This window comes from Euleptes europaea, chromosome 8 (assembly GCF_029931775.1).
Source record: "Euleptes europaea isolate rEulEur1 chromosome 8, rEulEur1.hap1, whole genome shotgun sequence".
Lineage (NCBI taxonomy): Eukaryota > Metazoa > Chordata > Lepidosauria > Squamata > Sphaerodactylidae > Euleptes > Euleptes europaea.
This window is the reverse complement of record NC_079319.1, coordinates 58,380,346-58,404,717: the sequence shown is the minus strand read 5'-3', so window position 1 is coordinate 58,404,717 and position 24,372 is coordinate 58,380,346. Positions and strand designations below refer to the sequence as shown.

The 24,372-nt window shown below is 42.9% G+C and overlaps 2 protein-coding genes across 2 annotated transcripts in view; one reads left to right on the top strand and one right to left on the bottom strand.

Moving 5' to 3' along the window:
• AFG3L2 (AFG3 like matrix AAA peptidase subunit 2) overlaps positions 1-3,174 on the top strand; it is a 29,174-nt gene extending 26,000 nt beyond the window's left edge. The window contains exons 15-17 of the mRNA XM_056854528.1: positions 1,069-1,269; positions 1,856-2,050; positions 2,917-3,174. Of these exons, the coding sequence (XP_056710506.1) occupies positions 1,069-1,269; positions 1,856-2,050; positions 2,917-3,159 (639 nt within the window). The 3' untranslated portion in view covers positions 3,160-3,174. The remainder of the gene's footprint in view (positions 1-1,068; positions 1,270-1,855; positions 2,051-2,916) is intronic.
• A 4,664-nt stretch (positions 3,175-7,838) lies between these two features.
• Positions 7,839-17,621, bottom strand: TUBB6 (tubulin beta 6 class V). Its single transcript, XM_056854294.1, has 4 exons — positions 17,547-17,621; positions 16,329-16,437; positions 13,498-13,608; positions 7,839-8,985 (listed from the first exon to the last, which is right to left on the bottom strand). Exons 1-4 carry the CDS (start codon positions 17,601-17,603, stop codon positions 7,922-7,924), a joined length of 1,341 nt encoding a protein of 446 aa, XP_056710272.1. The 5' UTR covers positions 17,604-17,621; the 3' UTR covers positions 7,839-7,921.
• Positions 17,622-24,372: the final 6,751 nt, after the last annotated feature.

The following is a 24,372-nucleotide window of genomic DNA, read 5'->3' as shown; positions in this document are numbered from 1 at the left end:
TAACATCTTAATGGAAGAGAGTCAGCGGGTCACTGTCACTTTCTTGGTATCTGAAAGAAATTTTCATTTACAAATCAGAATAGCAGTCTATCAGACATTGTGCGTAGGTAGGCAGGAATGTGCAGTGCATCTTTTGACCGTTACATCAGAGGTTGTGTTAGGGTAATGTCTGAATCATGAGGCAGCACACACATACATATAATAGTAGCATTCCACCAGTGGGTTTCCTTGCTTGGGGTTAGTGAAATGAAGAGTTTGGTTACATTGGGGGTTGGAGATGATCTAGCACGTGCTCATAGTGGTGTGAGCCGAGTTTCCCACAAAGGTGTGCACACAGCTACATTCTAATTTGGTCCTTGAGTGCCGAGTATATGTGGAATTTATGATGATCTTAACCACTGCAGCTGTGTCAGTGGGTGCCTGCATCCGTTCATTTCCCTGAACTCAAAGCAATCTATTACTTCTACACGCACCAAGCTAGCCAGAATAGCATAGCATTTGAGAACAGCAACACAAGGTCTTCTCCCATTTCACTGCTCCTCCCTGAGTCACGCTTACCCAGAGTAGCTGCTGAAGCAGGAGAAAAGACATCATCAGTAGTGTTGCTTCTCTGCCGATTGTTGCCACTTTGAACCAGAGGAAAGAGCCCTGTGACTTTTCCTCAGGTATTTGGGGAAACAATATTGAATTTTCAATCTTATTTCATAGCAGAGATATTCAGCCTTACTTGCCCCTTCCCCTTATACCCTGAATTGCTTCTGTAATATTTTCAAAAACTCAGCATGCCAAGACATTGACTCTTAATAATGATCTCATGCTTTTATCCAGTCAACCTTGCCTTGATTTCCAAAGTACCCTTGATCTGTTTTAACATAGAATCATAGAGTTGGAAGGGTCACCAGGGTCATCTAGGCCAACCCCCTTCACAATGCATGTATATCTCATGATAGCTAGCATTAACCACAACTGCATTTTTTTATTTGCATGTGTCCCTGCAGGAATAATCATAATGTGAAGCACAGATCTATCTCATGTTAGGATGCTTTTTTTTCCCCTCTCTGGCACAAGGTGTCTATTATTCCACGTGGCAAAGGATTGGGGTATGCTCAGTACTTGCCTAAAGAGCAGTATCTGTACACTAAAGAACAGCTGCTTGACAGAATGTGCATGACTTTGGGAGGACGTGTGTCAGAGCAAATCTTCTTTGGCAAAATTACAACAGGAGCCCAAGATGATCTAAGGAAAGTGACTCAGAGCGCATACGCTCAGGTTTGTACTTCTTCTATGAGCCTCTTTTGCTTCCCATTGCTGTACATTTATGGTTATACATTCTACACTTGATGCACCTTGGCATTGTTTGGGCCTGAGTGTACACATTATAAAATCAGTTATAAATCAGCCAGCTAATTATTCTAAAAGTCTAATGTATATGGAAGATTTAGGGTGGATGTTTGCTTTCTTGGAATGTTGCTAAAACATTATTGCAGTTATACTTTATAGCACCTTTAGTATACAGTGTGTTATAATTTTTGCTGCTTTAATAACTACTGTCCATGCTTAATATTCAAGGAGTGTTTAAAGAGCAAACTCAGCAAAGCATGAAAAGTAATGCTCATGCTTTAAAGGGTAAACATGGACCGTGACTTGAAGAGATGTGTGGAGAAAATAATCCTAATGATTCCTTGGAACTTCTTACAAGCTCACATTCAGCAAGCAAATGTTCAATGTGGTCAGTAGTGACTGCTATAACGAAATAATTAAAGATGGAATAAAAGCTGTACAGGATATCTTTCATAGCTTAGGCTTTAAAAAAAAAAAATTGCACCAATGCAATGCTATGCTATTGAACCCTCAGATCGTTCAGTTTGGCATGAACGAAAAAGTTGGCCAGATCTCATTTGACCTTCCTCGGCAAGGAGACATGGTGTTAGAGAAACCCTACAGTGAGGCAACAGCAAGATTAATAGATGAAGAAGTGCGAAAGCTTATTAACGCAGCTTATGAACAGACATTGGCCCTTCTGACTGAAAAGAAGGCAGAGGTGGAAAAGGTATGTGCAAACACTTTTGCCTATATAAACTGTTAACATTGGTTGCATATTTATAATGGATGACAGATATTTAACACTTCTGTTATCAGATCTATGTGGAAGTAATGGTCATAATTCAAGCACTACTCTGATAGCTTCATTTTTTTCTCTGCACGAGCAAACATTTTCCACCTACGTCAGTGGAGAAAGCTTGCATGTAGTGGAGATGAACGTTTGGGGCTTACTCCAACTCCCTTACCCACAGAAAGTGAATAGTGTGCATTTGAGTCTTGGAGACTGTGAACAAGATCACTGGGTATAATGCGCATCCCATATAATAATTCCCAAGTGTGTCCCCTATCTGCGGATACTTAAATCTGCAGATGGGGGACACACTTCAAGCGGGGGGGGGGGGTTAAATTCCCCCCAAAATAAAAAAGCGTTGCACAGAATATACCTACCTTTCAAGGCTGCCTCCAATTCCTGCTGGCTGAGCTGGACCCAGGGTGCGTAGCCCCCACATCACTGTAGCACCGGAGCCACTCCTGGCTCATCTGCAGTGGCAGCAGAGCCCAGGAGCTGCTCTGGGCCCATCCATGGTGGTGCCATGCTGCAGCTGGGCTGAAAGGTGAGGGAGTAGGAAATGGGATTCTTCCCCACATGTGTTTTGTGGGCCCCTACTTGTCCAGTGTAATCTCCATGAGGCTTCATACTAGTTGGTACTTAGAACTTGACTTGTGCTAGTAGCTCCTGGTAGTCTGTTGCTCTTGATTCTGTTCTCTAAGCATACATTGATGAAATGTCAAAGGCTAGATGACTTTTCTGACTGTTGTGCAAGAAAGCCAAATAATTAGGAGAATAATTATGTGTGATGTGACTTTTTCTAGGTTGCTTTACGACTCTTGGAGAAGGAGGTTTTGGATAAGAGTGATATGATCGAACTGCTTGGCCCTAGACCATTTGCTGAAAAATCTACTTATGAAGAATTTGTTGAAGGCACAGGCAGCTTAGATGAAGACACTTCACTTCCAGAAGGCCTTAAAGACTGGAACAAAGATCGTGAGAAAGAGAAAGAGGAAACAACAGATGAACAGATAGCCAGACAAATCACCGGAGACATGCCCTTTTAGTTCTGAAATATGGTGTTGTATTTTGGTTGCACACTGAAATGGAACAGTACACACTTCCCAGAGACTGGCCTCCTGCTTATGGAAATCAGCAAACTAGCAGTGATGGAATGAAAAGGAATCTTTTTTTAAGCTAAGAAATATCCCAATTTCATTGGAAGCTATGACCTGGAAATTGTTCACAGAAAGAGGAGACCTTGCAGCTAATGGGTATATACTGTGAACCCCCTTCCAGATGTATTTCTGTATCCAGACTGTGTAACACTTGCCCATCAGTGGGAATATTTAAGATGACATGGAGTAAGAGCCAGTCAAGGAATTTGGGAGTCCTCAATAGTTAAGCCTCTCTGTCAGATACAAGTTGTTAGCATGCAAGCTGTGCATCGCTTGACACTTTTATCAGGAGGGCTAGGTAATTTATGAAAAGCACTTTCTGTTCTACAGAAACATCCAGTTTTCATTCACTGGCCATTTAATTTTATCCCATCACCCTTTGCTGTTTGCAAAGATTAATTTTATCCCTTTGCTGTTTGCAAAGATTAAGCCAGTAACTGTGATGAATATTGACAGTAGAACTGGAAACCTGCTAAAGAGCTTTTCTGTCATTTATGGGTCTGGGGTTACAATAAAGTGTAAAACCTAAATTATATTATTGCAGTTTTAATAAAGATGTTTTCTACAGGGAGCTGTAAGTTATTGAGCACATGAATATATTGAGTTTTTGTAAATACAGTTTGGAAACAATAAAATCAGAACACTGGACTTGGAACATACACATTCTCATGTACCTTAAAATATTTGTCTAAAGGAATTATGAGTAAATATTACTACAGCTATTTCATTTATTTGCATACACTTTTCAGGAGTGCTTGGTGTACCTCCAAAGACAAGCGGCTAGATTTATGGATAAGCTTTTATTTTTGCATTCAGCATATCTGCAAGTGCCTTTGGAAGGGTTCTGAAGGTTGGCAAAGTGACCAAAGCAAAGTCAGGAAATTATTGGAGGCTAATATTAAAGATGCAAGAACTATCCTAGCACCTGCAAATGATAAGTAGTCATACTGTATAATGCTTGAATTGAGTAACAGGTCAGAAGTTTGAGTTTTTGTAAAGCATCAGCACACAATTTAAGCCAATAACTTTAAAATACGGGAACCTGCTGTTAAGAATTTTATTTATACAAGAGTTCTCAGAGGAGAAACAAGTCTGATAATTGTCATTGGATTGTCTCTGTCCTGTGAATGATACAACACCTGCAGAATGGGGCTTTCCCACCTCCCCACTGCTTTTAGGGGGCAGGTACCCTCTGCAACAGCATGGTAGCTGTATTGGAAGGGGGAATTTGGCTAAAACCACACCCACCCTCCTCTGCTAACGAAAGTGGTATTCCACTAGCTATTAGAGCAGTGGAATGGCACCTTTAGATCCAAGCCAGAATTTTCATATAATTTCTTTAAAATCCTGAAGTGTCTTAACACTTTAACACTGCAGCCTTAGAATCAATCTTCTTCATGTTTCACCTAGAAATAAGTTCTGTTGTGCTTACTGGACTTTAATTTTGATTAAACATGCATAGGATTCTGCAGAAAAGCAGCAGGCATTTCAAGTGGTACCTTTGGATTCCTTCTATGTTTTCAAGTACAAGTAATTTAAAATGGGATTTCTTGCACAATTCATTTTTTGGTTAACTGCTTGCTCACCACAACACTGGAGCCTGAAGGTAAGGAAAACCCAGTGAAACTGAAGATGTGCAAGATATGCTATGAAACAAAGCTTTGAACATGTTCATTAGTCAAATGCATTTCACTTTTTCAATACATACATGTACTATTTAGGTGGTAGGTGAGTCTCTCACTTTCTCAGTGGCAGTAGCAAAGAGATCAGTCCAATGACAACAGTGTGATAGCCCAAATGGGAGAATGGACACGAACTCTTTGCTACCAAAGGAAAAATTTCCTCCTGACTCCAGTGCCATCTTTGTCTTCTGGGGTCCTTATAGCTAATCAGAACATAAGCACCGAGAAATAAAATATATTCTACTTCTGATGACAGCTTCGTATGGCTAACTGCACCCAGTATTCACAAAAGCAATGGGCATGCCACCAGGCTATGGAATGGGAAATGGTTTAATCAGAGCCAACAGTTTACTAAGCATCTCCATTGTGACAGCTGTTTCAACACAGTACAGAGAAAATCCAGTTCCAAAATAAGTGGCTATTAAAACATGCTTTACAAGGTTGACTATTGCTACTATTTTAGAAGCTGTTGGAATTACAGTAGCACACCCACTTCTGAAGTTTGAAGTAGTACCGCTTAGGTGTGTACAAGAATGGTGTGTCTCATGCATTCCCCAGAGCTTAAACTCTGCAGCTTTCAGTGTGGAGTCCTTTCCTTTTGCTGCCCCATGTGTAACTGTGTGCATGAAGTGCCATCAAGTCGCTTTTGACTCATGGCGACCCTATGAATCAAAGTCCTCCAAAATGTCCTATCTTTGACAGCCTTGCTCAGATCTTGCAAATTGAGGTCTGTGGCTTCCTTTATTGAGTCAATCCATCTCTTGTTGGGTCTTCCTCTTTTCCTGCCTCCCTCAACTTTTCCTAGCATGACTGTCTTCCAGTGACTCTTACCTTCTCATAATGTGACCAAAATGTGATAGCCTCAGTTTAGTCATTTTAGCTTCTAGGATCAGTTCAGGCTTGATTTGACCTATAACCCACTGATTATTATTTTTTTGGCAGTCCATGGTATCCGTAACTCTCTTCTCCAACACCACATTTTAAAGGAATCTACTTTCTTCCTATCAGCTTTCTTCAATGTCCAGCTTTCACACGTATACATAGTAACAGGGAATACGATGGCATGAATTAACTTAATCTTGGTGGCCAGTGACACATCCTTACACTACAGAATCTTTCCTAGCTACTTCATGGCTGCCCTTCCCAGTCTCATCTAGTGTAACTAGATGACCCCAAAAATCTATTCAACTTGCCAGACCTAGTAATTTTTCCAGCTGGAGCACACCTTTCATAATTTTCTTGGCAAGCTGCTGCTTGTTCATAGAAGAATTTGGTTTAGGACTTTGTTGAGCAAGGTCAGCTTACAGCTAGGGCTACATGAGCAGTAATTAGGGTAGTGAACCCCAAAGCACATCCCCACACCATTCCTGCTTAATTCAAGAGTAAGTTATAAGAGCTACATGTTAATTTAAAACAACATATTTGAGTTCTTTGAGAATATTTTAGACCTCAACTATACCTGAAAATATCAAACCCGGTCTGTCAGAATCCCTAAATAGCGAAGAGGAGAATGTTCAGTTGTCCTGATACACTAGATTTTATTTCATTTTGGGTGTTAAGGAAGCTGAAATTAGTATGTCTATATTTTAAAAACTATTTGAAAGGGCCAACTTTGTTACAGGTATAAATAATGGTGGGGGAAAGAGCTCTTAATATCAGCCACCATCTAAACTCCCAAAACAAACAAGCATGTGCTGTAACAGTGGAGACTAAAACAACAGATAGCACAGGAGCTCAATGAAAATAAAAAACCACCACTTGAAAGCAATGAAAGAATTTGTTAATCGGGCTGATAACTTCTCAGCCTCTTACAAACTAGCATGCAAACATACACCACAAGAATTTAATTGGATGAAACGCTCTCCAATATACTCTCCAGTATGCTGGCTGTTGAGGACATGCTTGTTAAAGACTGAGGATCAGAATAGACTGGCAGTGTTGGAATTTTCTCTTGTGCAAAGGTAAAAGACCTCTTTTGGTTATTTTGATTTAGAGGGCTTCTTGATTGAACCTCAGAAGAGCATATGAGAAAAATCTGTCTCCAAGAGGTATGGACATCTACCATGTAAACCCATTCTGTAGACACTATTAGAAGTTACAGAGCACAGAATCTGGCTCTGCCTTGTGCATCTGGCCATGTGACCTTAATGATGAGATTTGAATAAACCAAAGGTCTGAACCCATTCCAGAAAGGAAACGTGCAATGCAATGTCGTGAACTAAATCCACTCGTAAATCCCGCAAGAGTCCTGATCTATTCAGTGTACAATGAGTGTGCCAGAAGAATATTTTAAAAATCCAGTGAAGGAGTTATTTGGTGATGCTTGATCTCCTCAGCTACCAGCAGAAGTCATAACCGATTGTTACCTTTTTAGTTGGATTGCCAACATATGTCTATATGCAAGCACTGATTCACAAACCTCTAAAATACAGAAGCTGAGACTTTTCCTACTGTTTTTATTAACAGAGTTTGTTCCCAGCAACTCACCACTGTATAGTCAGTACAGAATAGCACACGAAAGACTCAACACGGCAATTCTCACTATAATTACTAGAAAGTCTTACTGATCTCAGAAATATTGACTTCCAATAACTGTCCATAAGATCACAGCCTCAGTTCATTTTTTTCTGGTTCACAGTTTGAGGAAAAACCACAATAGCCCTGTTTTCTAACTCATTTATTTGCTGTCCATTCACTCCTGGGAGATAGGTGGAATTATTTGTTTGAACACATCTGGTGATATCTGACTTGGCAATAAACCAGAGTTCTCCTACCAAGAGAATAAATTACTGGAACAACCAAAGCAGAATCTGAGGTTACCATCTGGTGAGGAACAATCACACCCATCCCAAAGTCAATCAGTAGAGGCTGAAAGGGTACTACTTAAGCTTTGAAAGATAAGCTCTATGGGTTTACTATCCTGAAAAAGGGCAGAACTGGATTTGGGAATGTTGGGATCGGATGAAAGACTATTCATTAATTTCTTCTTCATCATCTTCAAATGTTTCTTCTCCATCATTCGCTGTAGCTTCTTGGTACTGCTGGTATTCTGACACTAAGTCATTCATGTTGCTTTCTGCTTCTGTAAATTCCATCTCATCCATCCCTTCTCCAGTAAACCAGTGAAGAAATGCTTTTCTCCGGAACATGGCAGAAAACTGCTCAGAGATTCTTTTGAAGAGCTCCTGAATAGCTGTGCTGTTACCGATAAAGGTGGAAGCCATCTTAAGGCCACGGGGTGCTATGTCACAAACTGCCACTTTTACATTGTTTGGGATCCATTCCACAAAGTAGCTGCTGTTCTTGTTCTGGATGGCCAACATCTGTTCATCAACCTCTTTCATAGACATGGGGCCTCGGAAGACTGTAGCAACTGTCAGATATCGTCCATGTCTTGGATCACAAGCTGCCATCATGTTTTTGGCATCAAACATCTGTTGTGTGAGCTCTGGGACAGTGAGGGCTCGGTATTGCTGGCTTCCTCTAGCTGTCAAAGGGGCAAATCCTGGCATAAAAAAGTGTAAACGTGGGAAAGGAACCATATTTACTGCCAGCTTACGAAGATCTGCATTTAGCTGGCCTGGAAAGCGTAGTGATGTAGTTACCCCACTCATTGTGGCAGACACCAAGTGGTTCAGATCTCCATATGTTGGGGTTGTAAGCTTTAGGGTGCGGAAGCAAATATCGTACAACGCCTCGTTATCGATACAGTAAGTTTCATCTGTATTTTCAACTAGTTGATGGACTGAAAGTGTGGCATTGTATGGTTCCACCACAGTGTCAGAGACTTTAGGAGAGGGCATGACACTAAAGGTATTCATTATCCTATCAGGATATTCCTCTCGGATTTTGCTGATCAGTAGCGTTCCCATCCCAGAACCTGTTCCTCCTCCAAGAGAATGAGTGAGCTGAAATCCTTGCAAGCAATCACAGTTTTCACATTCTTTCCTTACTATATCAAGAACTGAATCTACAAGCTCTGCTCCTTCCGTATAGTGTCCTTTTGCCCAGTTATTTCCAGCACCAGTTTGTCCTAAGGTAACAAAAGGGAGAGAGGTTAATAGGTTTACAGGGTCACAAAGCCACAAAGACTAACAGCCTTCAAATATTAGTAGCTAGGTCATTTTTAATTGCTAACGTTTTGGTAATGGATGCGTGTGTGTGAGCAAAGACTTTTGGACAGAACCTTCAGCAAATTGCCAATTCTGTCTAACAGTTCCTAAAAACTGCCATACTTAATCTTATGCTGTACGTGGGAGCACCACAGAATTAATGAAGAGTGCTGGCTTGGATCCACCAGAGCTTTGGCATGTGTGGAAGGATTTCCATCTGCAGCCCTTCTTACCTCCTTGATTGTGCTGCAGCCCAAAATGCCCCCCAAAATGATGTTCTTGGGGATCCCTAACCCCTAATGCCAGCATTTCAGTGGCAGTGAGAAAGTCACACTCCATAGGCAAAAGTTCTTCTGCTTATGGCAAAGCTCTGGTGTCTCCAAGCCAATATTTCTTCCTTTCCCCCCACCCACAGGACCCCTTAATTCTCTGCTCAGTCTACTAACTCACAACAGAGAAGCCTATTTCCCTTGTTAAATGCAAAGGCTATATTGACTACTCTACAAAAAGTACATTAAAATGATATTTTTTTACCAGGTAATCCCAAACTAGCTTTAAAAGGCTTATGTAGGTAACAATGTGAAGCAATAGGGCTTCAGGAATGCAGTTTGTCACTTGATGGTTTCAACAGGAATTTTAAAATCTGCTTATTTGAAAAAATAAGCAAGCACCGGGTCATGCCTGACCCATGGGGTGACGTCACATCCCGACGTTTACTAGGCAGACTTTGTTTACGGGGTGGTTTGCCAGTGCCTTCCCCAATCATCTTCCCTTTACCCCCAGCAAGCAGGGCACTCATTTTACCAACCTCAGAAGGACGGAAGGCTGAGTCAACCTTGAGCCGAGTACCTGAAACCAACTTCCGTCAGGATCAAACTCAGGTTGTGAACAGAGCTTGGACTGCAGTACTGCAGCTTACCACTCTGCGCCACGGGGCTTTTTATTTATTTATTTTTACTTGAAAAAACCTGCTCATTAAATCCAAGGTATCCCTTCACTTAGAATTAAACAAGGATCTACACCTTTAAATCCCTCCATTTACAAGCCTAGAATTAAACCTAAATCATTGGTTTCAACCCTTCTAAAATACCTTATTCATATGCAATTATTTACAGAGATTTTAATTTTTGTACGAGTCATCGCGTTACAAAATATTTTGTTTGGAAAAAGGTATTGGGGTGCATGCTCTTGCAGTCCAGAGCCCAGCGCTGTCCCACGGCACCTGACTGCCTCCTTCTTAAAGCAGAAGCAAGCACACAGACAGCTCCGAGAGAGAGTAAACAGCTCGGTTGACTATATTCTGAGGGAAGCAAAGCAGAGTGGGTTTAACTTAGTTCCAGGAACACGAATTAAAATTTTGAATACAACAGGAGCAATACCGGTAATCACCTCAGAATACAACCAGTAGCACAGAGCCTTGGTTACCTAGCATACTCTCCAGCCAGAAACGTTGGCTACCTAGCATACTCTTTAGCCAGAAACGGATTTACTCAAAATCAAGACTGGGCTTTTCCCCAGGTATGCTATATAAAAAAGAGGGGGTTGTCTTACATTAACATACAAGTTACTGTTATGTCCAGTAATTATTTTTTTTTACATTCAGGGTTGCCTTCCTTTCGAGTATCAATCAATCAACTTTTATTTCGATACAATACAAGCTCTGAATAAAAATCAAAGTTAGGTTTAAAATAATAAAATAAAATAACAAAAGTTGATGATTCTGGCAAGGATGATTTGAAGAGGAGGAAGAAAGATCTTCTATGGGGAAGGGTTTTCAATTAGCCGTTTACGAATCCCACTAGACCGGAGGCAAAATTTGGCTACGTGAATGGTTATCTCCCGAGAGGAGTCTGCTAAGAGAAGGGAAACTTTAGCTTCTTCCGATCTCCCAGGAAAGGATGACAATATGGGGAGAATGTACTGCGATCTTATGTCGTTGTAGAAGGGACATTGCAGCAGAACCCTTTCGAGTAAATATGGTACCTTTTATGTTAACCAAAGCATTGCAAATTTTAGACCAGGATTATCCGGGCTGTGTAACCCTGGTCTCGGAATTTTCTTTCCTGACGTTTCGCCAGCGACTGTGGCAGGCATCTTCAGAGTAGTAACACTGAAGGACAGTGTCTCTCAGTGTCCTACAAGAACCAATGAACTCTGACCGTGAAAGCCTTCGACAATATTTAGACCAGGTGTTTAGTAACGGGGGCGGGGGACATATTTTCTTACAGTCCTATGCAAGCATTACAGTGATTTTTCTAGGAAAGGTCTCACAGTGCAATCATAAACAGATACACACTTCCAAGTCCGCTGGGGTATCCCTTAGGTTAGCACTGTCAGTTTCTCAACTACTGCTTGATAGGACAGCTTTTGCCACACCCTCGAGTCTAGAACAACCCATCTTCAGGTTTTGCATTTTCCCATTGCAGAAACCTTCAGATGGGGACCACTCTATCACGGTTACATTCCAAAGCATGCTCACCATGACAATTGTGTTGTATCCAACAATTATTTTGCTTTATAATGGCAAAATAGAAGGTCATCCAAATTGCTGCTTAGACACTAAACTACGCAGAATTGCTATTTTTCACTTTTCTTGCACTTCTGGTGGGCTAACATGTTCAGCACGCAGTGTTTTTATTGTCTCATGGAAACAATGTTGGTAGCTGTGCTTCCTGCTAACTGTGCAAAGGTCAAAATTATAACATGCTGCTGTTTAAGGCATTTTCAGTGGCCTTGCTGTGCCTGAGCCTACTGTCCATTAGAAACCTTGCAGCCCTTCAAGACACAAATATCACAACCAAGGTCCTAAGTGGTTAACAGGGCCATCCTAAGCAGAGTTACACCCTTCAAAATCCATTAACGTCAACAGCCTTAGAAAGGTATAACTCTGTTTAGGATGGCATGGGAGTTTACAGTTTAGATTATGGAGTAGTCTCAGTGGTAGACAAACAAGATCACAGTGACTGATAACCACTTGCTCCTTGAACTTTTGCATCAGTACATGAGAACCAGCAGTTTGATTTTTTTGGATTATGACCAGGGATACCTGGATTCAAATCCCTACTTTGCCATGATGCTCTCTGGTTGATCTTCGTCCAGCCACACTCTTTCTGCACCTACTGTACCTCACAGGGTTGTCATGGCGATAAGATGGTGGAGGGCACCACATCTGCCACTCCAATAGGGTTGCCATGTCCCTCTTTGCAACTGGCAGGAGGTTTTTGGGGTGGAGCCTGAGAAGGGTGGGGTTTGAGGAGGGGAGGGACTTCAATGCCATAGAGTTCAATTGCCAAAGCTGCCATTTCCTCCAGGTGAACTGATCTCTATTGGCTGGAGATCAGTTGTAACAGCAGGAGATCTCCAGCTAGTACCTGGAGGTTGGCAAACCTACACTCCAAACGAGATCCTTGAGGAATGATGGAATAAATCACAATATTAAATGAATAAAACATGTGGATATTCCCATTTTAGATACACATGTGATGACTTTACTACCCAAATTCACATATGCAGCCATTTGTTTGAAATTATTTGTGAAAATGCCATATCTATTTATTTTTTCCTTCATCTATACCCTTTCTCCCCAATGGGGACCCAAATCAGCTTACATCAATCTCCTAGCCTCCATGTTATGCTCACAACAGCCCTGTGAAGTATGTTAGGCCAAGAGTGTGTGTCTGGCCCAAAGTCATCCAGTATGCTGCCATGGCAGAGGGGGGATTTGAACCTAGGTCTTCCACATCTGAGTCTGCAAGCACTCCGGCTCTAAATTACCATAGTAGACACAAGATTAAGAAAGGATTGTTTTTTGTCCTATCCTACCTCCTTCACAGTAGCACAGAGATATATACATGTATAGAAGGCTTGAAAATCTGCACTCTGCCCAGTATAATACCTTGAGTAATTTTTCACGTGGGACAGTCTCAGAGGAACTGCTCCTTCACAAGTCATTGAAATCATCACATAAGACTTCTAAGCACTTCAGATATATGTACTTTGAGATCATTTATATATTTCTGGACTAAAAGTAAGGAACCAGGTTGTGTGGATTTTCCTATACAACTACGGTACTGGTTGAATTTCAAACGTAACAATAAAATCAAAGAAAACAAGCACTGAAGTGGTTTCTGAACTACATTACTTTGAACATCTTTATACCTCTTTCTGTTGTGTTTGAGACCGGTATATATTGACAAAATGCTTTCAAACTGACCAATGCAACAATGAGGTAGTCATTTCCCTGTGGGGGAAAATGGGCTTCTAAAGACTGTAGCATGCAGCTTTGGGCAACACGTTTTACTTAGATATTAAGAGATAAACAGTCACCAAAATAACCAGTAAGCAAGAGTACACATGCTTTTTTCCTGGTGTGCTTTTCAACACGTCATCTTCTTTGAAAGTTCAGTCATCATAACAGAAAATCATCAACATACCAAAGATGAAATTGTCAGGTCTAAAGAGTTGTCCAAATGGGCCAGATCGTACACTATCCATGGTTCCTGGTTCCAAATCCACCAAGATTGCTCTGGGCACATATTTTTTGGCTAGAAGAAAAAATCAAATACACCTTTATTTGGGATTTAGTCCATAAAGATAGACTGCCACAATTCTATCTCATGCAAGTATATTAATAACTTTTATCAATTTCAGGTAGCTTAATGCATGTGTACATTAGCTTATTCCTAGATGGCCTTGATAAAGAGCAACTAACTTACCCATCATTCATTGGGACAAGTAAGTAGTTATATTCACCATTTCATCATAGCTAAATTATTACAGTAAGTTCTTTCCAACCTATATAAGCTCAGCTACGTCACAATACCACAGTATTTCTCAAAACTCCTCCTTTGCATATTATATCAAAGTTTTCGGTGCGTACTTAGGTACATGCATTAAAACAACGGATGAGAACAGTGCACACAAAATGTTTTTAACAGAACAAAACCAAAAATTCCCAGACTTATAATCTACAGAAGAACCATACATGCACAGGAAAGGAAATGTACTGAGAATGAAGAAAGAAGAAAAATAGTGTGATAAAGGACACTGACAAAGATTACAAGTTTCTGCATAAACTTGCTCTATCCAGCAGCAAGGATAAAAACTACTTTTACTAATAATAAAATGGGATTTCCCCCTCAGCCTTGTAGTTAGTATTCGTATTTGCTGGTTTATGCAATATGGAATTGCTGGTTCAAGCAATATGGAATTGCTGGTTGAAGCAAGTCATTCATATTTGCTTGTCAGTTTGTTTTTTTAAAACGTTTGTTCAGGGTAGACTTCATATGACATGCAAATTGTCTAAGAATGTTGCCTTCTCGCCCAGCCCTAATTTTTGGCCTCCTTTAAAATTCATTAGCAGTTGCACTCATCGGGCCTGTGGTCTTCCAAGAGGCACCTGGTTGGCCACTGTGTGAACAGAATGCTGGACTTGATGGGTCTTTGGTCTGATCCAGCATGGCTCGTCTTATGTTGATCTCAAAAGGAAATTATAACAAGTTTTCAGTTTTCAGAAGTTAACCACTGGTCAAGGCCGTGGGAAGAATTAAGACTTGAGACAGGCCCAGATAACACACAATTTTCCACGCAAAGAGACAGCGGCTAAATGCTTATGATAATAGGCGGCCCCAAATACTACTGAAACATAGAGATTATACTGATTGGCAAGAGAAAGGTCAGCCCTCCATATCCTATAGTTAGCGTATTTTATTCAGCTTCTGTTCAGAGACCAGCTCAGCCCTTCCTCCCTTCCATTCCGAGACGCAGTTTACTCTTAAGCCTACTCGCAACCTACTCGCAGCCTTAAGCAAAACAAAAGTGAGGCATTCAAGATTCTAAATTAATTCCAGATAGTTGCTGTAGTGCAACAGATAAAAACAATGAGCTGCACTCAGGTAGGTTGGCCATTAATTCAGCTTGGCCATTAATTCAGGAGATGGCCTTGGGCAAGCCTCCCTCTTTCTCTCAGCCTCATGGGCAACAGGTAGATGATAATAATAACAATAACCTACTTTACAGGATTGCTGGAAGGATTGCAAGAAGAGGATGTATATGCCTAAAGCACTGTACAATGGCTAGACTCTAGAGTCATCATTACCTACCAGTTTCTATGGTTGGCAGAACACACACATCTATGCTCCAGAGCCACACAATTCATTCTGAAATTATTGCCAGGTTATTAACATTGCAGACAAGCTGCCCAGGACTAACCAACTATTAAGACTTTTTGGGGGTTTTTGCTTGGTATGTTAAAAGAGATCATTTGGGATAAACTCTCATATAGTCCACACCCTGCCCTCATTTTAAAGCCACCTCCCTGTTATTTCCCTGAAAGTTAACAAGCAGCATTCCACAAGTTAGTCTGCAGCAGCAAAATAAAGCAGGAGTCCAGGGGCACTTTAAAGAACAGAAGAACATAAGAAAAGCCATGCTAGATCAGACTAAGGCCCATCAAGTCCAGCAGTCAGTTCACTCAATGGCCAACCAGGTGCCTCTAGGAAGCCCACAAACAAGGCGACTGCAGCAGCAGCATCCTGCCTGTGTTCCAAAGCACTTAATATAATATAATAGGCATGCTGCTCTGATCCTGGAGAAAAGATTGAACACAACTATAAGGCAGCGTCAGCTTCCCTGAGCCAGAGCTCGCTTCAGCAGAAGTGAACCCTAGATCCAGAAAGCTCGTGCTGCAAGAAATCAGCCTTTTAACGTGGATTTCTTTTTTATTTAGCAATAAGCATGTAATTGCAGTGGCTGGATGGCTGAGCCCTAATGAAACCAGGATGTGGTGATGGCTGCCAACTTGGAAGGCTTTAAGAGGGGAGTGGACACTTTCATATGGAGAATAGGGCTATTTGTTGCTATGAGTAAAAATGGATACTAGTCATGAAGCATACCTATTCTCTCCAGGGTAGGAGGAGCATGCCTGTTATATTGGGTGCTTTGGAACACAGACAGGATGGTGCTGCTGCAGTGGTCTTGTTTGGGGGCTTCCTAGAGGCACCTGGTTGGCCACTGAGTGAACGGACTGCTGGACTTGATGGACCTTGTTCTGATCCAGCATTGCCTTTCTTATGTAGTTCCACACCCACTTTTAAGTAACCCTTAGGGTCACAGTCTGACTGCGAGTGTTGTCCTGATGTCCATTATGAAACAAACACACGTCTAAAATCAAGTTTATGGATGAGGCGGTGAGCAACCTCTTGGCTTCCTTTATCGTCCCTCCCCCCCCCCAAAAAAAAAGTTGGCCCGCAAAGCCACAACTTACAGGACGATTCATTGTAATAGACGCTGATCCTCTCCAGCTGCAGCACCGAGTCCCCGACGTAGCTGCCAGACGGGTTGATGCCGTGCTCGTCGCTGATCACTTCCCAAAACTTCGGAGGCGCGGCAGGAAAAGACGACAAAGAGACGGACGGTCAGCTAGAGGCTGCCTTCCCGCCAGAGACCCCTCTCCCCGTCTCCATGGCTCTCCCGCCCCGACCACCGTCGTTATTGACAGGCCACCACCCAGCGCTGCCACCACTCAACGCTGCCACCACCCCCCTGGCAGGGGCAGAGCGAGGCCTCCGCGGCATGCGGCCCGGCAACAGCTGCCGGATTCTTGGCATGCTGGCAAGCGGCTGCTCCCCTGCGCCCCTCCCAGGCCCCGCTTTGCACGGCGGAGGCGAGGGCCATTGACGCACGGGAGGTTTTGCTGCTCTCTAGATGCACATTCCCCCCATCCAAATTCTCAACACTCAACAAGCCCCCATGCAGAGCTTTGAGAACTCAGATGGGGAAAACGTGCATCTGGAAAGCAGCAAATCCCAGGCAAAACCTCCCATGCAGAAATGGCCTGAGTGCCCATTTTCCCCATCCAGATTCTCAACACTCAGCAGTAAGCCCCCATGCAGAGTTTTGAGAATTGGATGGGGAAAAGGTGCACCTACAGAGCGGCAAATCCCAGGCAAAACCTCCCGTGCTTCAATGGCCAAGGAAGGGTGGGGCTGGAAAACCCATCCCAAAAAAGCGAAAACGCATCGGGGTTTCGAAACCGAAGGGGAAAGCGGCGAAGAGCGCCGGCCGCCTTTCTATTTCGGGCCTCTTTTTCCCGGCGCTGCTTTAGTATTCTCTCTTCTCCCCCCGCCTCCGTCCCGTTTCACTTTTTCCCAAAGCCTTTTATGGTCAACGTGAAAGAGGCGAGCGATGTAGTTCCCAGTTTGGTGTCTCCCCTGTTCTGTGGTGTAGAAACACACAAGCAGAGGCAGAATCAGACTGTACAACACCCCCCCCCCAAAGAACAACACTCCCCCCCCACCTTACAGTGGGCTCTTTCTAAAACTTGCCTTGAATTAATGTACTAGGGAGTTAGAGATGCCTCTCCAAAAGCATTTGGGTGGGTTGGTTTTTCTTTCAGGCAAGATTCTTGCGAGAAAGCTTGGCACCAGCTTAACATCCAAGTGAGCTGCCTACACCGAGACAGCTGAAGAGCCTTTTCTCTTACCTTGGTTCCGATCTGGTTTCCACATTGGCCAGCCTGGATGTGAACGATTTCCCTCATGGTGGTGGTGGTGGTGCTACTAGCACAAGCCCCAGCCGCTCTGTCTTCCTGCCTCTTTGTAGAGTGCGGCGCCTGTGCCTCAATGGATGTTTTATTGGCTCCCGGGCTGTGATTCACCCTCCCTGCTCTGCTCACTCTGCAACTTCGCGGAAGAATGAAAAGGGAGGGGGGGGACAGCAGCTGGCTCTGCCCAGCCTTCCTCTCTTGTGTGAATGGCATTTTATCTCGCTGACGCATAGCCCCCCCCCCCCTTAACATTTGGGAGCTCACTGATTTCTCTGTTGTTATAGTTGCCACACAGAATCTCTTTTCTGAATAGCAGCAAATGTTTACTCCTAAATGCATTTTTTCTAAATTAAGTGCATGCTAGCGGATTGGTAATATGTATTTAGTTATCAAAGTTCGGCAGTAGGTATTGAGTCACTGAGACTCAAGGATTACACACAGAGTAAGTAAGGGCAATAAACAGAATAATATTTCCGATAAGCAAAATAATAGGAGTATAATTACAGAAATAGGAAAACAGCGTCTATTAGCCATGATGTGTTACCAATAGGAAAAGATCAAATTGCATAGGCAGATCATAAGGTAGTGAGAGCAAGATAATACATACGGCAAAAAAGATAATGTATGCCCTACAAACTAGCATAGCCCATAGTCCCATTCCCTTTATCAAATCACCCTCTTGCACCATTATATTGTCACATAGCCCTATTGCCTTTATAAACATGCCTTCATGAACAATTCTGTTTTATGCAGTTTGCAGAATGCCGGAAGTGTTGGGGCCCTACTGACTTTCTCAGCCAGGGCATTCCACTGAGGTGGTGTCAACAACAGAGAGTACACATTGACAGGCAGTTGTTGGTCTCACTCTTTTGCAAGGCAGTACCTCAGTCAGTGACTGATTTATGAGGGACACCGATGGCTAGTGAATTTCAGCGACTAGGATGGGCAAGGATCCAGAACACAAGTGATGCCCTTCACAGATAACAGGATCATGTCAACATCCATCATGGTAACTGGTCAAAATAGTCAATACTGGACAAGATGGTGGATTAGACATGGGCTAAGATAAATCTTCAGCACTCACCACAACAAGGCCATCTTTGACGTTTTTTCTCTGTTCTCCATGTTTTCTTCATGCTTGGTCCACAGTTGTTTAAGTCCACAATTAGCTTGGAGCGAATTGCTTGGGTTATTTTATTCTAGTGTAAAAGTTCTATATAGCCCTGTTGTAATTTCTGAAATTAATACAAGATTATTTCTGCAAGTAGTGGTGTATTTGTTCATACAAGTCTTGAGTTATTAAGTTTGCAAATGACTTTTTAGTATCTCCATATGGTTCCTTTTTGAACAGTGTTGTTTCATAAAATTGTCATGAGTCACATTGCTATGCAAAGTGGCCCTTCCTTGAGGCTTCCAAGTGATATAAGTTCAGTGGACCCTAATGGGCAGTTGACTGCTTCAAGCAGCTGGAATCTGAGTCATGCCCACCTGCTAGGGTGGGGGCTGGAACAGTTTTGTCTGGAAGAAAGTTGGGAGAAGAACGGAAAGCAACAGTTTTGTATTGGGGTGACAAAATTTGTTTACATTTTGAAGGAACCTACAGAACTCCCGTTGCTTTGAACTCACACTGTCTATCTGTGCGTATGCTCCTGAAATGTTTCAACCTGTATGCATGTAAATAAAGAGATAATTTTAAAAACGCCATGTAAATAAAGTGATTTTCAAAACCACAAGAGCACAAGCCAAAGTTAAACATTTTTAAATGTCACAATTTTAAATGCGGGGAGGGAAGGTGGCATGGTATATAGGGTTGCCAACCTCCAGATACAAGCTGGAGATTTCCTGCTATTACAACTGATCTCCAGCCGATAGAGATCAGTTCGCCTGGAGAAAATGGCCGCTTTGGCAATTGGACTCTATGGCACTCAAGTCCCTCCCCTCTCCAAACCCCGCCCTCCTCAGGCTCTGCCCAAAAACCTCCCACCGGTGGCAAAGAGGGACCCAGCAACCCTAATGGTATAGCTCAATCTCATCAGATCTTGAAAGCTAAGCAGGGTTGGTACTTGGAAGGGAGAGCAGCAAGGAAGACTCTGCAGAGGAAGGCAGTGGCAAACCACCTCTGCTTCTTGCTTGCCTGAGAAAGCCCCTTGCTGGAGTTGCTATAAATTAGATGTCACTTGACAGCACTTTACACACATTTTGAAGGGGACAGTTTAATAATGTGCTTAATTCCCCTTTGGAAATAAATAAATGTAAAATAGTGACGTTTAAAACTGCTTAACTTTAGTTGGGCCTAACCTGGATGTCCAGGCGAGCTTGATCTTGTCAGAACTTGGAAGCTAAGCAGGGTCAGCCCTGGTTAGTACTTGGGTGAGATTCCACACCAACATTGGTTGGACTGAGTCAGTAATATCTCAAGTGCATTCATTCTTAAAGGAAATTGCCATGTAAAGGCTGTTCTGAACCCAAATCGCTGGAGACATAAAGATCATTGGCCCTTCCTGGGTGAGTTATGGTTTCTCACCCTAACCTGGTGGTGGTGGGATGTGCTGTCAAGTTGCAGCCGACCCTGCTTAGCTTCCAAGATCTGAGAAGATCAGGCTATCTCGGGGCATCCAGGTCAGGGTCAACCTAATCCACCTCAAAGGATTGTTCAAAGGATAAAATTAGGAAGTAGCCTAGGATCAAATATCATAAAATAAAATAGTCCCAAGAAAAAAAGTATATATGAGAAATTTGTTTATATATTTATTTAGGACACATGCATATCCAGCCTTTCCCCCAACACAGTCAGGATCAAGGGCATGTGATACTAGATAAAAAATACTGTAAAGATGTGGATGAGCATAGATACAACACAGTTAAAATTTCAATATTTAATTAATTAAAACACTAGTTAAAAACAGGTAATTAAAGGGATGTTCGACGGTGGAATGTGGTGAAGTCCCCGTCTTTGGAGGTCTTTAAGCAGAGGCTAGATGGCCATCTGTCGGGCGTGCTTTGATTGTGGGATCCCACATGGCGGGGGGAGGGTTAGGGTCACTGGGGATGTGGGGGGAAGTAATTGTTAGTTTCCTGCAATGTGCAGGGGGTTGGACTAGATGACCCTGGTGGTCCTGGTCCCTTCCAACTCTATGATTCTATGATCCTATGATTCTAAATACATAATTTAAAACAGTTAAGCCAAAGCCTACCAATAGACCATTCCTGACCTCAAAGGACAAAAGTCCTTTGGAGGCCAAAAGGGGCTGCACTGGCATAAGTGGGACGGCCACCGGCTGGGCCTTTCCCGGCTGGGCCTTCCACTGGCTGGACCTTCTGCTGGCGTCCCGCCAGCGCAAAGCCTTGCATGGGTGTCCCAGGGGGTGTTCCTGGGGCATGCCAGGGTAGAGCTGCCAGTAGGCCGCTTCCTGTTCCCTTTCGGCCCAACATGCTGACAGGGAGAACAGCATTGCTGCAACAGCTTTTGCCTCGCTGTTCTCAATGGGGTAAAATGCCCCATTTAAAAAATAAAAAGCAGGCTGCCGGGAAATGGCTTTGGAGGCGCCACAGCGGCGCCTCGGCCACACTGTCCCCAGCTGCCAAAAGGTCAGGAATGGGCTGTTAAACTGCTCCATAATCTCTTTTAAACAATTCTGTCCTACAGCCTCACCAGTAGGCCTCAGGGCTCAGTGCCTGCCTTACTCTTTCCAGGAGGCTGTTTCATAATAGCCAACCAACCAGCAAGGGGTGATGTGGTATAGTGGTTAGAATGTTGGAAGAAGGTTCAAATTGGGTTCAAATCCCACACTCAGCCATGGAAGCCCACCACGTAACCGTGGCCCACCACAATCTCTCAGCCTAACCTATCCTCAAAAGGTTGTTGTGAGGATTAAGTGGAGAAAGGAGGAACAATGTGAAAAGCCATTTTAAGTCCCCGATCAGGCAAAAAGAGCGATATAAATAAGAAATAAGCACGAAGAAATAAGCAACAACAGAAAAGCTCTGAGCATGGGTTGCCACAGTCTATATCCTTGAGAGTGAAGGACAGGCAGGAGACCCTGTTATAAGGAGAGCATTTGGTGTACAGGTTCCTATCAGAAGACACAATCCTACATGTGTAGTCATAAAAAGTTTTGTAATATATCTATACAAGTAAGTAATAATAATTTATTGTATAAGACCATAGGCCATTACAATCTATAATCAAATATAGCCCTCTATCCATCTATCCATCCATCCATCTATCTATCTCTTTGTATATTATTACAGTACACAAAGGCCAGTACACAAAGGCTCACCCCACCGACTGCTTCAGATCTTCCATTGGATTATGCATGCCTTTCCCAACTATCAGAAGTTTCCTCCACACATTTTGCCTGTGTTTTCCAGATGCTGTTTTAGCCAGAATCCGGAAAACGAGGGCAAAACACACAGGGAGTGCAAGACAACCTCTGACAGTTGGGAAAGGCATGCATAATCAAAAGGAAGCCCCGAAGCAATAGGTGGGGGTGACCGCAGGGAAACAGCCCTGCATAAATGGCCAAAAAGTAAAGGAGTATATTAGTGTAGTACCAAAGAAACAGTCAACCATTTCAATCAGTTAACGTATAAAAAAATCCCATGGAAAACATTTTTTAACATCCTGGAAAAACACAACAGCATTTCTTCCAGATTTAATTGCTCATCGTGAGATCAGCTGTGTTAAGAGTGTGGTATTGTTCCGTAGAGCAATCAGGTTTGCTGGTAGGATTTGTAAAGGCTAGTGAAGAAAAGCTATCAACCACACTGGTGAACCTGCCATCCCTTGTGTGTGTGTGTGTTTTTACGTCAAGTCACAACTGACTTATTACAACTACGTAGGGTTTTCAAGGCAAGAGACAATCAGAGGTGATTTGCCATTGCCTGCCTCGGCATTACACCCCTGGTATTCCTTGGAGGTCTCCCAACCAAATACTTTTCAGGGTCGAGGCTGAGAGTGTGTGACTGGCCCAAGGTCACCCAGCAAGTTTCCATGGCACAGTGAGGATTCGAACCTGGGTTTCCCAGATCCTAGTCTGACACCTTAACCACTATAACACACTGGCTCTTTCTTACTTAATGCTATAAGGGGCTGAACTAAGCAAATATAAATTTTATTTATTTAGATGCAGCTTACATCATTCCCTCCTCCTCCGTGCTCTTCTCACAACAACCACCTTGTCAATTAGGTTACTCTGAGAGATAATAGATTGACTCTAGGCTACCCATCCTGTGAGCTCCCACAGTTCCAGTTCATGGTAACATCTTCGCTTAACTTTTAAAACACTTTACATCCAGAGCTCCTCTTCGGTAACGTATCCATTGTCATTTCAGTAGAATTATTGTGCTGCTGTTTTTCTTTTCATTCCCCTACTGTTGAAAAACAATACAGAAAGAAAATAGTGGGTATCATACATTTCCTCACATTGATAAAGCAGAATGGACTACGAAGTCTTCTGAAAACCCTCTCCATCTGGTTCTTCCTAGGAAGACAGAAGTAGATGTGCTCTTCTCCAATATGGCAAGCTCTTTTTCAAGCTTCACAAGAGAAAGAGCAAGTATTTTCTCCACTAATAGTGTGTAAGTACAATAGGATCAGTGACATACCTGAAAACTATAGAAACAAGTTTGAAAGCCCAAGGGAACTGCTGTAGCTTTAAAATTGCATAGAAGAATTTTGGCAGATGCAATTCATCTTCTCACAAAGCTATGGTAATTACAGAACATAGACAGTGCTGGAGGTGTTGGTGGGGGCAGCCTGCAGGCACCTTCAGACTTATACCTAGCCACCCCCCACAATTGCTGGAGTCATCTGCTTATTTGAAGGAGTGTTTTTTGATATTATCACATTAAACCAATAATTGCTAAGATGACTTCCTCAGGGCTCACTTCAGTCAGTTAGGGACACAATTGGAGTGAGGAAGAGAACTTTGGATCTGGAATTCAACTGATAGTTTTCCTTCTAAACCACTGACAGTCCTCCTTGTAGCCTTCTTTTCCCATCTTTGTGGGGAGGATCAGGGGCACCCCCTTCCCACCATATGCCTTCCCTCTCCCCCTCCCCTTACTTAACCAAGCAATTTTATTTTGTATCACACATTTTGTAGTTTTAACATTGTAATCAGTTGTCCATTGTTGTGCATATATGTTTATTTGTGTTAAGTCCGCGTGGGAAGGATTCACAAGATCAGAGATGGAGTTCGACAACACAGCTTTATTTGATTTCAGCACAGAACTAACTTACACACTGAACGTGCCCTGCTTATATGCCCCCCTGGCTGCCTGCGGCCACCCCCACCCCCGATCCGTGATGGGGGGGAATACCCTCTCGGTGACCAATGGGACATGCTGGCTTAGGGCCAATAGGATCCGTTTGCTTAGTCAATAGGGCGAGCAGGGTTTAGGATCCTTCGTGCGGAACTCAAGCTCCTAAATCTCCCCTTGCTTACTACCCTACTAAATACATACACAACAATTTGTGAGACTAACAATGCCATCCTAAATAGAGTTACACCTTTCTAAGCCCATTTATTTCAGTTGGGGTTGCCAGTCCCCTAGTGGGGGTGGGCGCCCCCCCCCCCATGAATCCCAGTTCCTTTTTTCTTCTGCCACTCTGAGCAACGGTGGGACAGAAATCAAATTTTAAAAGTCTGACAGCAAACAGGGGCAAGACACCCCCAATACACACACACACACTTAGGAATTGGCCAAAACTCTACAGTAAAACCATAGAGTTTTCAGAATTCCAAGAGAGGACTGACAT

Bases quoted from the DNA above. Each gene is read 5' to 3' on its own strand.
- TUBB6 (XM_056854294.1), bottom strand. From the start codon at position 17,603: ATGAGGGAAATCGTTCACATCCAGGCTGGCCAATGTGGAAACCAGATC. The intron at 16,438-17,546 runs GTAAGAGAAAAG...GCGCCTCCGAAG, and splicing joins GAAACCAGATCGGAACCAAG to TTTTGGGAAGTGATCAGCGA. The intron at 13,609-16,328 runs GTAAGTTGTGGC...TTTTTCTTCTAG, and splicing joins CTATTACAATGAATCGTCCT to CCAAAAAATATGTGCCCAGA.